General features: G+C 45.0%; 1 protein-coding gene across 1 annotated transcript; it reads right to left on the bottom strand.

The window, feature by feature from the left end:
* Positions 1-3,639: 3,639 nt before the first annotated feature.
* On the bottom strand, positions 3,640-13,042 carry LOC145406468 (uncharacterized). The gene is made up of 2 exons (XM_080277624.1): positions 13,013-13,042; positions 3,640-5,330 (listed from the first exon to the last, which is right to left on the bottom strand). The coding sequence occupies exon 2, from the start codon at positions 5,327-5,329 to the stop codon at positions 4,082-4,084; it is 1,248 nt and encodes a 415-aa protein (XP_080133750.1). The 5' UTR covers position 5,330; positions 13,013-13,042; the 3' UTR covers positions 3,640-4,081.
* Between the last annotated feature and the right edge of the window lie 2,655 nt (positions 13,043-15,697).

The raw sequence follows: 15,697 nt of genomic DNA, 5'->3' as shown, positions 1-15,697 counted from the left end.
CTTCCAGTCTCTCTCACTCTTTCCTTACATTCCCTCTCCCCTATTATTCCTCTCACTGTCTCTTCCTGTTCTCCCTCTCCTCCCTTTCCACTCCTTCCCCTACCCTTTCTTCTTCTCCCTACTGTCATCCTCTCCACTTCTTTTAACTCACCTTTTCTCTCCCTCCCCTTATCCCTCGTACCTCTCTCCTTCCCTCTCAAATACCCTCCTCCTCCCTTCCGTCCCAGCCTTCCCTCCGTCACCGTCCCCTTTCCTTTCACCATCCCGCCAAGGTTGCCTGGGAGGCGAGTTAAGGTGAGGTGAGGTGAAGTGAAGTGAGGAGTGGGCAGGGTTATTGCGATGAGAGAGGTGGTTGGGTGAACACGGTACCTCTGCCACACTACATCACAACACAGGGTCACATTGCCACACTACACGGCCGCACATCTACACCATACCACAATTCTACTATATCACGCTGCACTGCCACACCACACCACACTGCCACACCACACTACCACACCACACTACCACACAACACTGCCACACAACACTGCCACACCACATTGCAGCACCACACCGCCACACCACACTGCCGCACCACACCGTCACACTGCCACACTACACAGCCACCACACCACTCCACACCACAAGGCTAAATTGCCACTCCACAATACACAATACTACCACCCACACCACACCACACGACACCATGCGGCTTACTTTACCACACCATATGCACCGTACTACAAACAGTTCCCGATTAATGAAGCGAGATTTGCAACATGCTCTACCAGGCTGAGACTCGCAAAACGTACTATAATTTTTTCGTAACTAAGATTTTTTGCTCTTGAAACAACAGGCATTGGAAGATTCTGCACTCTTGTTTCATTTTATACCCGACATAATGAAATTCGCGGCCCCATGGCCGAAGATGTCATTTTTTTTTCTTTCTTTCTTTCCTGATACTCGATTTGTTTTCTTTAATTTTAACAGTTTCTCGGTAGAGAAGTTTATGAACTCTAAATTTAACACTTCCATCTCGAAAATCTACAGTATCCTAAGGCGACCAAAATAATATTCAGATATCAAGAATAAAATACAAAGTACGTCATCGGTTAAAAAGGTCAAGTGGTGTGACCCCGCGCCGCCAGTCGGGGTGACGCCATGTGTTGTGCGTAGGTCTGAATACTTTAGAGGCACAAGAGGTTTTCAGTTTTGTGATGCTTCCATGGGCATAGATGCTTACTGACACACCCCTTCAAGTCGATGACGTATTTTTGCATTTCATTCTTGCGCACGATCCTGATGGTGTGCCTTCTGCTGTTCACAGAAACAGTGCCTTCTTGCTGACACCCTGCCTAGGCAAACTCTTCGGTCTTAGTACACCAATTTGCACATTCCTTTCTAGCTGGAAGTTTGCTCTAATTCAGCCTGTCCGAAAGGCGAGTGACCATTCCCAACCCTCTAACTATCGGTCTGTTGTTTTAACCTCTCGCATCTCCAAAATCTTTGAGTCTGTCCTCAATGAGTACTGATGAACCACTTTTCTTAAAAACTCTCTAGTCGTCAGGACTGGCTCCATCAGGGACACTCCACTGCCGATCATCGTACATTCCTCACATTCTTGATCATCCGTCTTTCGGGACTTTGGTGAACTCTTTGTCATTGCACATGGTGCCTCATAGACTATCAACTGAGTCTGGCACAGATCTTTAGTTTCCAAGTTGCCCTCGTACGGTTTCTGTCCATCTGTTTATGCCCTCATCTCTAGCTTCCTTTCGTGTCGTTCTGTAGTTGCTGTTGTAGACGGCCACTGTTCCTCTGAAGTTGTGAGTAGTGACGTTCGTCAGAATTCTCTTCTATCACCAACTCTTCCTCCTATTCATGAATGATCTTTTGAGCAATGAATCTAGTCCTGTCCACTCATGCGCCTTGGACTCAACCCTTCCTTTTCCATCAGCTTCTCGTAACGCCCATCACAGTAGTTATTTCAGCAATCAGGGGATGAAGCTTTGGTACACCTGGTTTCTGAGTTTTTTTTTTTTTTTTTTTATTATTGACCAGTTAAAAAAAAACTCGTTAATTTTAATAAAAAAAATAAACAATTCGTGGACCATTCACCCTGCCAGAAATCTACCATAAAAATATCGCTCACATGAACAGTGCACAACTCAGTCCTTCATTATCTCTCAGTGTCCTTGGGGTATTTTTCTCCCGGGACCTACCATACAAAAGTTGCGTTATTTCCAGTACAAAATTTGCTTCCCAGAGATTAGGTGCGCTAAATTGACTATTTATTTATTTATTTAGTTATGTTTTTATTTTTTTACCCACGCATTGTTACTTGTTTTCTTCAGGTGCCTTAATCGTCCTTGAGTGGAATACAGCCCTCGTGAATGTGGGAGAAAGGGAGGGGGCTTACCACATTCAGCTCTTCTGAACGGAGTGGAGTCAAGGGTTTGTCATCTCACCACCTCCTCTCTCTCTCTCTCTTAAGCAAGAACACCACCACTAAACGCTATGAAATGTTAACAACTCAGCCAACAAAACACATAGACTAGTTGCTTGCACGAAAATGAACACTGAGAAAGGTGTTTTGGACATTTGTTTGTATGTTTCAGAACTGCACTTTTACTATTAAGTCGGGTGTCTGTGGGTGGGGTAAAGTTAGGATGCAGACGAGGATATCATTTTCCACGTGGAACTAATTTTCTTTTTCCTTTTTTTTTTTTTTTTTTAAATTGTCAACGGCTTGGAAAACTTCACACTGTAGAGGCATGTAGATGGGTAGATAGATAGAGAGATAGATAGACAGATGGATGGATGGATGGATGGAGAGAGTGAGAGAGAGAGAGAGAGATCCCCAGACAGTCATTTTGCTGATAACTTGGACATGATCACATTCTTACTCAATACTCAGTCTGTCTCCTCTGAAAGTGTTTTGGGCAAATGAGTCGCTTCGGAGGTTCAGGAATTCATCTTACGCTGCCCCCGAGATGATGTGCATGAGGTGGTTGACAGAAAAGGATTCGTAGTGCATCTTGTCACGGGATATTGATGATGGAATTCTGTCTCCAGTGACTCCAGATATCGATACTTAAGCCCTTCAGACGAGGAGGACAACATTGCTATTAAACTCTTGCTATCTCCGTGCAGTCTTCGTAAGTTTATATATTTTTAAACGGTTTTATAATCATATTCTGTATTCTCCTTTAAACTAATAGTAGAATGAAATAGCCTGGAAGTAAATGCTGTACTGTTTTTACTTTAACTTGGCCTAAAGTTGCCATCTCTGTCTTGAATGCTGAATTATAGCAATAGAGTAACACTAGAAATTTATGCTAGGCACGAAGAGGTGGAATGGAAAGGATGTAAACCGCTTTTTCTGCCACTGAACTACGTGAAATGAACGGCAAAGAGCGAAAATGTGGGCCAAGTTACAGTAAAATGAGAATAAAAGACGTCCTTGTGTTGAGGGGGTTAAGACTGCCATATGACCCCCTGAGCTATACACCATGGCCCCTAGGTTGGGAACGATTACTCTGTTATAGTCTGTATAACTGGAATACCTTGTGGCTAAAGATGGGTATAACAGGATATCCTGCAGTTAAAGACGGATAGAAAGACAATTTTATTATGAAACTCTTATCCAGTAGATTTATGGGTTGTGTAGGTTGTGTTGTGTGTGCCGAGTTGACGTCCTGCCTGTTCAGCATTTTTCACCCAGCTGAGCAGGAGAGTGACTGTTTAATCATAGGCCTTTACGTGCATTTGTTGTGTAGGATGCTTTTGGCCTCTGGTTTGTGTGACGGAAGGCCGTGTTCTCATGGACTTGGGAATTTGCTACACTTCTTCCATAGCGATTTATTTTGGCATTTGCGTCTCATCATACTCATATGTTATCCATGTCTTCTTAATATTGAAACACTACATAAATAGCATACAAGAGAATCTTAATGTGCAGTGGCCAAAACTAAATTTGTAAGGAATTAGAGGCGAGGGAGCCCCCTAGTCCAAGAAAATACGGCCCATGGTGTTGTGGGCTTAGGTTATATACAAGCATGGTGGTGCGCCTGGTGCCCGTGGTCTTGGTGAGAGTCTAACCGGGGAAGTTGAAGGCAACAGAGGGGGCGTCATAATTGTAGCCTCCTCCGTCAGTGCACGGTACGATTGTGGTGGATGTGACCGTCACCACACGGTCCAGGAAGGAGGTACTGGTGACCACGTTGGTGCTGTAGATTGTCCTCACAACCTGTGTGGTGCTCTGGCCTCCACCCTGCGTCTCGGTGTTTGTGCTAGTGACTGTAACATATCTAGTAGAATCTAAACCTCCAGCTGTGATGGTGCTAGTAACGCTGACCTGACGCGTCACTGTGCTGCCAACAATCTGAGTACTGGCCTGTGTCCTGGTGACTGTGGAAGACACCACCTGTGTGTTGACCACAGTGGTAGGTATAATTTGCGTGGTGACTGAAGTGACGGTTCGTGTCTGGTACTGAGTGCGGGTCACAGTCTGTGTGGCCACCTGCGTGCTAACCATGGTGTTCACCACAGTGCTCCTAATGGTGTTGACCAATGTCCTCATCACTGTCATGGTGGCACCGGGCTGGGTCACAGTTCTGGTCACAAAGTTGGTATTGTACACAGTAGAGGTGACAGTGAAGATTTGGCCGGGCTGCGTGTAGGTGACGACAGAGGTTCTTATCTGTGTTTCCGTCCTGGTGGTGGTTACTGGAGGCTGTGTCCTGGTTACCACTTCTGTCCTGGTCTGGGTAACAGTGCGAGTGTACGTGGTAGGCACGACCTGGGTAGACACTCTGGTTTCAGTGCGAGTCTGTCCCACAGTGGTGAACACTGTCGACACCACAGAGCGGTATTGCGTGCTGATGGCTGTTTGAGTCTGCGTATTGGTGATTGTTACCAAACCACCAAATATTGTGGTGACACCTGTTTGAGTACGGGTGCGGGTTTGGGTGGACACCACAGTAGTTCGGATGGTGGTGGGCCGACCTACAGAGGTCACCTGTGTTGAGTAGATAGTGGACAGCCGTTGTACTGTGCTTGTCACCGTTTGTCCTATAAAACTGGTAATGACATTAGTCTGAGTCTGGCCACGGTAGCTGGTCACGGTTGTGGTCGTGGTACGGTATATCGTGGAAGGTATACAAGGGCCTGGTGTGGGCGGCAGGTAATCTCGGATCTGATTCTGAGATGAGAAGAGTTGCTGGGGAGGTCCAGGGAAGAGCTGCCTGGCACTGCCGGGAGCCTGGCCGGGAATGGTTGGCAGCTTGGCGGCCAGTGCTGACCCCGCCACCAGCAGCAGCACTAACACCCCCACTCGCGTCATCCTGCAACACAGTTAGCTCAGACACTACACCACAACACACAGGAACAACTAGTATGGCATCATAGCATTACAGACAGACACGACAACTTACCTGGTTGATGAGCTGATAATTTTTCGTTTCCAAGGATAAGAAAGGTAATTAACATTTATTGTTTATTATACAAAATTTGAAGTATCATGTACAAACTCTTTTTACGGGTATATCCGTGAATCTTTCAGTCATTTGTCAGTGTCATGCACATGGCAGTCTTCAGATTCTTGATTTGTGTGGTGGGACAGGGTGTGGCATGGCTGGCTGGTGCTGGCTGGGGAAGAACGTGTAGTGGAGCTTAGAGTGCATAGTTGCAGTATTAAAAATTGAAGGGAACAGCAGGTGCTTGGTAATTGTATGCAGTACCTCCACACGGTTCCTGCTGAGTGTTGGTGACAGTGATGGTGTTGACGCCTCCCAGAGTTGTGTAGACCACACTGCTCACAACCTGGGTGCGATCTGCAGTCACTGTTACCACCTGACCTGGGATGTTGATGGTGCGGGTAACATAAGTGACAATAGTCGAAGTGTAGGTGGTGCCACGACCACCTTCGGTTACAACCACTGTCTGTCTGTTGGTTACTGTGGTTGGTCGCACCTGTGTGACCACAGATGTCCGAGTAACAGTGGCACCCACTACCTGTGTAGTGGTGCGAGTTTGAGTAATGCGTTGGACGTCTGTGCGGAAGTTGACGTTTGTAGTTGTTTCCGTCCTCACCACCTCCTGGGTCCGCGTAGTACGGATCACTTGACTTGAGGTGATGGTGGTGTACATGACATCAGTGCTGGTACGGGTCTGGGTCACAGTCACGGGTCGCTCCTGTCGTGTGGTGGTGGTGGTAGCAGTGGTGAGCACCTCTGTGGTACGCCGCTCAGTGCGTGTGGGGCCTGGCCTTGTCACGGTCGTCTGCTGTACGTTGACGAATGTGGAGGTACGAGTGACAGGCGGTGGCTGCACGGGCACGGTGTTCGTCACTACTCGATCCTGTCGGCTAGTAATTGTTGTTGGTCTCACGTCGGTCTCAGTTCTTGTCCTGGTGATGGTAACATCTTGGCCTACAGTGGAACGTGTGGTGATGGTAGTGGTGACCTGTACTGTCTGTCTCCGTGTGGTCGTGATTTGTACAGCCGTGGTGGAACCTGGGGCAGTCACTGTCCTCAGTACAGAACTCAGATAATCAGTGAACTGGGTCTGTACCACCGTTGAGTAACTGGTCTGGCCAATATTGACGGTGCTGGTAGTGAATAGGGTGGTGCGGCCAACCTGGGTTGACGTCACCGTACTACGATCGGTACGTGTGACCACTCTGTCGATGGTGGTGTCATCTACCCGTTGCACGGTAGAGGTGGCAGTGGAGGTCCGGTACACAGGTTCACAGGTGGTTACAGGGGTCGGAGGCAGGTACCCCCCAAACCCACCCAAGGCCTGAGCAATGTTATTGGCAGCACGACCCTCAGGTGGCCCCGGGAATAGCTTGTCTGCACGGGCGGCAGCCACCAGCAGAGTCAGCAACAACAGCCGCATCCTGCAAGAGACACCAGGTGAGGGCGAGGTCACTCGGGGCAGCGGGCGGGGCCCCGGGACTCGCCCACCTCCCTGGGGTCCCATCACCCCCACATGCCCCAGCCCATTCCTGCCCACACGAGGTGCGCAGGAGAGGAGTGGGGCAGTGTGGGCGTGTGCATGGAGGGTGTGTTGTCCCAGGGCGCCCGCCACACTAAATCATGTCATGTAACGTCACGGCCCGGGGGATACCAGTCACCCGGCTTGCCATATACACTACCCCCACCACCACCAACGTTTTATTCCACAATACCTTTATCAGCAACAATTATCCAGGACCTGCTTTCTTTTACTAGGTAAGTGGGGTGAAAATGATCAAGAAATTGTGGAGAGAGAGAGAGAGAGAGAGAGAGAGAGACAGACAGACAGACAGACAGACAGAGAGACACTATCAGCACAGTACCTAGTGAAAAGAGCCACACATCCATTCACTCAAAATGCAAACCTTACGCAGATTCACCCGTCTCAAATCCTAGAAGCACTACACGTCTCCCAGCATTAGAAAAAAGATAAAATACACTCAGCTGCTATCGAGACATTGAGAGTTATTTTTTATAGCCTCCTAACTAAAGATTTATTTCATTTATTTATTTATTTATTAGCGCGAGATGTAAAGAAGAAGAGCCCCCATTGTCCTGTCATACTAGGCGTTGATCTGGTGTTATATTCTCGTATGTCTAAGCTGTTGAATCTGCTGACTTTCTTTTTTTATTTTTTGTTACCCTCAGACGATTTCCTTAAAGTGACGGGACTAGAAACCGTCTCTATCAACCCCATCACAACCTCTCTCTAACCCAAATGAAATGGTCTGAAGTAGCCAGATTGAAATATAAAGTACGTCATCATAGTGAAGAGGTTGAGGTCTGTACTCTTGACTGGCACATGAAGATTCGTAGCACCTCCTTTACTGAGACTTATTTTCTATGTAGCATCCTGGCATTCTCGTGTAGGTGGTTCAAGTCGTTCTGATGTTGAAATATTTTGTATCGATGGCATACAGTAGGGTACTGGGGTGTACTGCAATGCGCCGAGAGAGAGAGAGAGAGAGAATGGTGACTGGCGGTGGAGATGCACTTTGTTTACCTTGTTCCTCCCCTCTCTCTCTCTCTCTCTCTCTCTCTCTCTCTCTCTCTCTCTCTCCCTCTCTCTCTCCATTCACTCCTTCCAACCCTGACCCCTCTGCCATAATAGGTCATGATGATACGGGGATGAGACGAAAATGCTCCTTCCTCCCTCTCTCTTCTTCCATCCCTTCTCACTTAACAGTCTTCTTCCTCCTCCTTCCTCCATCCCTGCTCCATCCCATCTTCTCTGACTTCTTCCTTCCTTATGCCCTTCTTTACCTTCTTTCTTTTCTTTTTTCTTCCTTTTTCTCCTTCTTTTCCCTTCCAGTTTTTTTCCCCTACTCCTTTCCTACATTTTTTTCCTCTCTCTCTCTCTCTCTCTCTCTCTCTCTCTCTCTCTCTCTCTCTCTCTCTCTCTCCACCCCTCCTTCCTTCCCTTCCCTTTCCTCTCTCTCACCATTATTGTAGCTATTTAACAGTTTTTGTCACTACCTTCACCGCTCCTCTCAGGCTCACCATTCTCACCATTACCCTCCCATTACCCCCCCCCATCACTCTCAACAAAGGGTTGTATTAGCGACCTAGAGATTTCGTAACAACTCCTCCATAGCGATTTAATCTTCCCATCACACCTCACACTCCTCTCGTATATCGTTAACGGAGAATACGTGGATATTGAAGAGATATAAATAACACACAAAATATTCTTAAAAGGAAATATGCAGAACAAACCGCTCAGGAAGAAGTGCCACGAAGCATCCTGTGCCACCTAGAATACGACCCATAATTCTTTCTCTTACTACTACTCACGTCACCACAATTCGTCGCCACCACCCTCATCTCCCACACCCTAATGCGTGAGAGACAACTCTTGTAATGAAGTGTGTGTCTGTGTGTGTGTGTGTGTGTGTGTGTGAGAGAGAGAGAGAGAGAGAGAGAGAGGGAGGGAGGGAGAGAAGGAAGCGTACAATAGGAGGAAATTTCAACGCGTTATTAAGTTTTTATCCAAATATATAGTTAAGGACAAATACTCGCCCATACGGCAATTTTACACTGCGTTTCCTTCACATTTCAGGCATTACCATCACTTCTTTCCCTGACACATTATATAAATAAGAATCATATGTAAACAGAGAAATGTACCAACTTGTGTCATCTCAGAAATATTAGCCAGTAGATGTAAATATGAAGTAAAAAGATGTGAAATATTAGGCGAACTTTTGTCTCTATAAATAAGTGAGAATTTCAATGCGTCAGTAAGCTGTTATCCACATCACCTAGTGTGTTGTAATTTCAATGCGTTAGTAAGTGATATCCATATCTGTTTAGTCCGATCGTCTCTTTCTCCCAGACTCGTGATGGTTAGGTTTAATAAGAGGATGTGTTTTCAGTGTAGGCTTTATCAGCTTGTTGCAGCATCAGATAGTGAACCTGGTATGATGTGCTGATTAACTCTGAAAATGTAATGACTATGCTTGTCTGTCATTTTTTACAATTTGAGTATATCTACCATTCCAGTATAGCCGGGGTGATATCTGTTTAATTAAAGAATGGTCTGTTTTGATGTACGTTCATGCCAAGTAAAACAAGACCATCTGCCATGAAGCAGACGGACACGATTTAGTCTCACGTTACTGACTCTCTCTCTCTCTCTCTCTCTCTCTCTCTCTCTCCTGGAAAGAATTTTTTGCCAGCTTACATCCTTTGGATATTTCGTTTATGCATTTAAAATATCTATATCTATCTGTCTGTTTGTCTATCTATCTATCTATATCTATATCTGTCTATCTATCTATCTATCTATCTATCTATATCTATCTATCTATCTATCTCTCTCTCTCTCTCTCTCTCTCTCTCTCTCTCTCTCTCTCTCTCTCTCTCTCTCTCTCTCTATATATATATATATATATATATATATATATATATATATATATGGAAGACGATGGATAGCGTAAACTAAAAGCTAATGCCAATTTTGCCCGAGAAAGGAGACCAAGTTCCGCACGAAGTGAAGATGAACACGGAAGTCAAACAAGAAAAACCGGGTCATTGACTGAAGCGCCAGGGTACGGTCCCAGTCTGTAGTCTCTCTGTACCATCCGCGGTTGTTCAAACCCATGAGACTCTATCTCTCTTAACCCTTTGAATCCGGATGACGCCTCTTATAATCTTTTCGTACGATTATATTAATCGTTGGAGAGGCGTATGGTGGTGAAGGGATTAATAAAAGCTGCTGGGCAACTAACCCCTCCAGCCCGAAAATTGGCCCCTAAGATGAATAAAATAAATGTCTGAAGGTGATGAGAACACATACATAAATACTTGCATATGAGAAGATATTAAGTACATTATTTTTTTTTTGTTCAGCAACCTTCTTCGGCAAATCATAACGTAATAAACAAGATTCCCCTTTATTATTATTATTATTATTATTATTATTGTTATTTTTATCATCAGTGGTTACTTTGGCAACATCTCACTAGGTTTTTACACAGCATCGAGAAATTGTGGCTTAGAAGTTGATATGGGAGAAATACACAGAAATTCTTCGAGGTGGCTGGGCCGTGTGGAGCCAAGGGAAAGTGAGAGTCTTGGCTGAGAGAGTGTTTGATGGCTGGGTGGAGGGGAGGTGGAGAGGTGAACAGCTGAAATTGTAAGTGGCTTTGGAAATATCGTAACATCTCTTTCTTTGCTACTTATTCTCCACATTACACCTTTATCCTCTCGTGTGGTGTTAATGCCAGCTTTATAGAGTTTAGGACAATATGAATAATATGTAAGGGAATATTAAACTGCAATGTGCGAAATAAATTGCTAAGGAACAGGAACTACGAATTCTTCATTGCTACCGAGAATATGGTTTTTGTGAGAGGCTACAGTGATGGAGGATGGCGTATCGTGGGAGGAAGGGTCGTTGCTAAGTAGGGACAAATGTGTAGTTGCATGGGCACGACTGCTATACTCAAGGCAGGCAGGATCTTGCAGAGAGAGAGAGAGAGAGAGAGAGAGAGAGGATAGACGGACTATGTGTGTGTTAGTGTATGTATGTGAGAGGTATGGAAAGTGAGAGTAAACGTGTGTGTAAATGAACTAACGACCTCGACAGCACAGAGAGGGTGAGCGGCGCGGTTGGCAAGGCAGGTCCGGGGCGATGAGAGGGAAAGTCAGCAACAGGTCAGCACACTGCGAGAGGGGGACGGGGGGAGGGGTCGTGTGCCGAGTACGGGACCGGTTGAAGCTCAGGTCGTGCGAGAGAGGGAGAGAGGGTGCAGGTTTTACGATAAGCGATGAATTTTCAGGGGATGGAGGAGAATTTTAAAAGATGGAGAGATTTATTTTGATAAGATAGGGGTAAAGTTTCATCATATTAGAATTAAAAATGAAAGTGAGAGAGGGTACAGATTTTACAAAAAGAGATGGAGGTGAATTTCAAAGGACCTAGAGAGCCAATTTTTTTTTGTGAGAAATTGATGATGATAAAACCAGAGAAATTTTGATCAGTGGTTAATTTTGGTTAGATAAGGGTAAAGTTTCACAGATTAGAATTAAAATTGAAAGTGATAAGATTCAGCTATTCCGTTTAGAGAGTAATTTTGTTCATATGGAGGTGATTTTTAAAGAGTAGAGAACTTCAGGTGAGAGAGAGAGAGAGAGAGAGAGAGAGAGAGAGAGAGAGAGAGGAGAGAGGGTTTTTCATGAGAATTATGTATTTTGATTACAGAGGTGAATTTTCGGTGACGGAGTTCTAGTAAGGAAAGGATGATTTTGGTCGAGATAGAAATGAAAGTCAGAAGGATAGAGATGATTTTTAAAGAGGTAAAATTTACAGATATATGAATTTTAATAAGACAGGAATTACTTTTTAGGATCAAAATTAATTTCAGTTGGATACGGATGAATTTTGGAGAGATGGAGAAGAATTCAAAGGCAACAGAGAAAAAATTAAAAAAGCAGAGACGTAAAGATAGATATTAATTTTAATGGGATGGACTCCCACTTTTTTTCGAGAAGGGAATTTCCACGAGATTAAGGCGGAAAGTGATAGCGACGAATTGTTCTTAAGTCCTGATGAAATGAAGAGAGAGGAATCTGACTACGATGATAACTGAACAGATAGAATACGACAAGAAAAGTGAAAGATTCCTAACAGAGATGAAATATAATTTTAGAATATAAAGCGAAACGACTGGCTTTCAGAAACTTTTTTACTCTCTCTCTCTCTCTCGGCAGATTTAAACGCCTAGACACAGCATCACAGACAGACCACTTAAGTAAATGCCAGTTTTGCACTTTCAGGGAGTATATACATGCAGCTTAATGAGGTAAAATAAACCATATGAAAAGAAGGTAGGCCCTGACATAATTAGTTTCCCTAGGCAGGATTCTCGTCGATATGGGGAAGCTCCTTCGCTCCTCTTTCTTACCAGTTTATTTCTGCCTTGATACATTAACTAAATTGTGCCTTCTCATAAGCTGAACTATGCTGAATAAACCAGTAAAGAATAGGTGCCAAGAACTCTAAGGCGAGAAAAGTACGATCCCATTCCTCTGAGCCAAAGCGCATCCAGAGTGAGCCACAACTCTCACATTTCGAGACAACGAAGCTGAACCATCAAACAACACATACACATTAAGGAAAAATGTGTGGGGAGGGGGGACAGTCGCAGTCAGGCGGTCAAGTCAGTAATGTCACAAAATATAACTTAGTCTAAACAAACAATACCGACATTACTTTTATAGCATGACAAGTAGACACAGAGTAAAGCGGATATTAACACTATGTCAAAGTTAAGTTACTGGCTGGAAATGTAACCCTCTCAGTACGATGCAATTACGTTCTTGCCACCGCCATGTTATCTTACATTTAGCCAGAGAGACACTCGGTGAAGGGACTAGCAGGTGTCTCCATTAATCTCTTCACGACGAGAGGTCTCCCTAATGCGGAATAAAATCGCACGGAGGCAGCAAGACGTCACCGAGCTGAAGGGGTTAAGTGGGAGCCAGGAGGACCCCACGTAACTTACCTGTTTCGTTCAAGTAATAACACTGAAGCAGAGAAGCCAACTGAGTTTGTGAGGCAGTGAGACAGCTTTTATATAGCGAGGAGGAGACGGAGAGGGGGAGGAGGAGGGGGAGAAGGATGAGGGAGGAGCAGGAGGAGGATGGGTCAAGGGAGGGGCGTGGAAGAGGGTAGAGAAACCTGTTGGGGGAGAGGGGGAGGGGGAGAGATGGAGAGAAAGAGACAACAGTGGGGGGGAGGAGTGGGAAAGATAAACGGATGAGAGAGGAAGGTAGAGGAGAAGAGGGATGGGAAGGAGAGAGAGAGAGAGAGAGAGAGAGAGAGAGAGAGATTTTCTCTTTTTTATCTTTGTATTTGAGTAAGAAAATAGATATCTTAGTTTTAACTCATAACAAACAGCCTTGAAAGGACTAAAAAGTCTGTTGCTGTTTGTACTTCTTTGTATTTCTTCGTATTTCCAGAAAGAGAGAGATAGATAGATAGATAGATAGGGAGAGAGAGAGAGAGGGAGAGAGGATGGGGGTGAAGGAAGGGGATGTGGAGGCTGATGGAGGGAGCGATGTTGCGAGGAAGGGAGGGAGGGAGGGTGGCAGAGAGAGAAGGCAGGGAGGATATTATGGGGAGGAGCCTGAGGGAGAGAACAAGAGGAAAGCCCAGGGAGGAGGGGGAAGGGGGTAGGGCTGAGAGAGAGAGAGAGAGACAGAGACAGACAGAGACAGACAGACAGACAGAGACAGACAGACAGACAGAGAAGGAGAGGATGAGGGAGAGGAGAGAGGGTTGAAACGTAGTATATGAAGACAATATGAAAAATGAGATGGTAGAAAGAAAGGGGAGAGAGAGAGAGAGAGAGGAAGCTTGTGTAATGAATAATAATGAGTGAAGAGGAGCAAAAGTGGCAGATGGCATTTGAAGATGGAATGTGGGTAGGAATGGCAGGAAGGACCGGAGAAGGACGAGTGTACTGGGAGAAAGGGAAGGGAGGTGGAAAAGAGATGTGGGAGGAGGTGGAGAGGGGGAAGGAAGGAGACGAAAGGGAGGGGAGGATGTGAAAAGGAAGAGAGGAGGAAGAGAAGAGAGGGAGGGGATGAGGAGAAGAGAAGAAGGAAAGGAGGAGAAGAGAGGCAGGGAAAAGGGGAGAAGGTGTACAAATGTAAGCAAACAGCAACAAACCTATTGGTCACTTGGAGGCAATTGATTTAGAATAAGTGCTAACTCTGACACCTCTTCTATGAATCCAGGAAAAGGATAACAAGGCAAGGAATCTCTCCCACCCACTTATCTTTCCAGCCGAAGGTGGAAGAAGGAAGCGGGAGTGGCCATGATGCTGTATGGAAAACTGTGATGGAATTTTTCATGGGAGTAAAAATCCAAGTACTGCATAATACATCATTTGAATCAGTAAGGCGCTAGTAATATTGTGTATAACATTGTTCATTGTTGCATGGTTCTCAGTTTTTTGGACGAGTAAATGGCACAGTAATGATTCGGTAAGGAGGAGGGAAGAAAGGAAAATAAGATGAAAGGAGACTCTGACAAACGAAGGGAGAAGGGACGGAAGGGAGACGTGAAAAATCGATGAGTCGTAAAAATGAAGAAGGTGGGAAGGCCAGGCATCTAGGAAGAGTAATAAGGCGAGATGAGAAGAGACACAAACAGTGAAGACAAGGAAAATAAGGAAGAATGGGGTGAGAGACAGGGAGAAAAAAAAAAATAGATGATGAGAGTAAAGGCTTGATGACCAGATGAACATTGTAAGAAAAAAGACGTTGGGAAGGACAAATATGCGGGAGTGATACAGCGAGACAAGAAGCGACTTGCGAAAAGAGACAGAGAGAGATGAGGGAAGGGAATGAAAGGCTGAAGAGAGAATAGAAGGAATGAGAGATGGGTAAACAAAGTGACTGTAAGAAGGAAGAACGTAGGTAAGACATATAAAGAGGAGAAGGCGATAGTGAGGGGGAGAATAAAGAGATAAGGAGGTGAAGGGGAATGTGACAGAAGAGAGGACAGGGGGCAGAAGAAAGACAGAATAAATGCAGGCAGAATGAAAAGGAAAAAGGTGGGAAGGACGAATGTGAGAAGGACATTAAAAGAGGAGGAGGAGATGGAGATAATTGTTGGAGGAGAGGTGATGGAGAGAAGGGGGTGGGGAGGAAAGACAGAGAGGATAGGGAACAAAAAAAAAAAATGAAAATATGAAGGAAGAAAGTGGGAAGGACAAGTTTCGGTGAGCGATAAAGCGAGTTAAGTAGACACCTATAAAAAAAACGTAATCTCTTAATCCCAACCTGTTTTGCCTCAAGTGGTTGGTTTTAAAAGAAATATGCAAATAAGACTTGTTTGTTAATTTAGAAGGTATTATATTTTATCATGTCTTTGGTTTAGGGGAAGTTTTTTTTTTTTCCATATGGCTAAAAAATGTGAGGAAATTGCCTTTACTCTCTCTCTCTCTCTCTCTCTCACACACACACACACACACACACACACACACACACACACACACACACACACACACACACACACGCACGCACGCACGCACGCACGCACACACACACACACACACACACACACACACACACACACACACACACACACACACACACACACACAGCTATAATCACATGGGGTGAGGTAATAAACAAACGATCTCTCACATCTTCAGAGGAGGAAACACTTTAGCTTCAAC

The sequence above is a fragment of the Coenobita brevimanus genome, chromosome 70 (assembly GCF_032717465.1).
Source record: "Coenobita brevimanus isolate Jiangsu-jjx chromosome 70, ASM3271746v2, whole genome shotgun sequence".
Taxonomy (NCBI): Eukaryota; Metazoa; Arthropoda; class Malacostraca; order Decapoda; family Coenobitidae; genus Coenobita; species Coenobita brevimanus.
The sequence above is the reverse complement of the archived record's forward strand: the minus strand, read 5'-3'. Positions and strand labels throughout refer to the sequence as shown.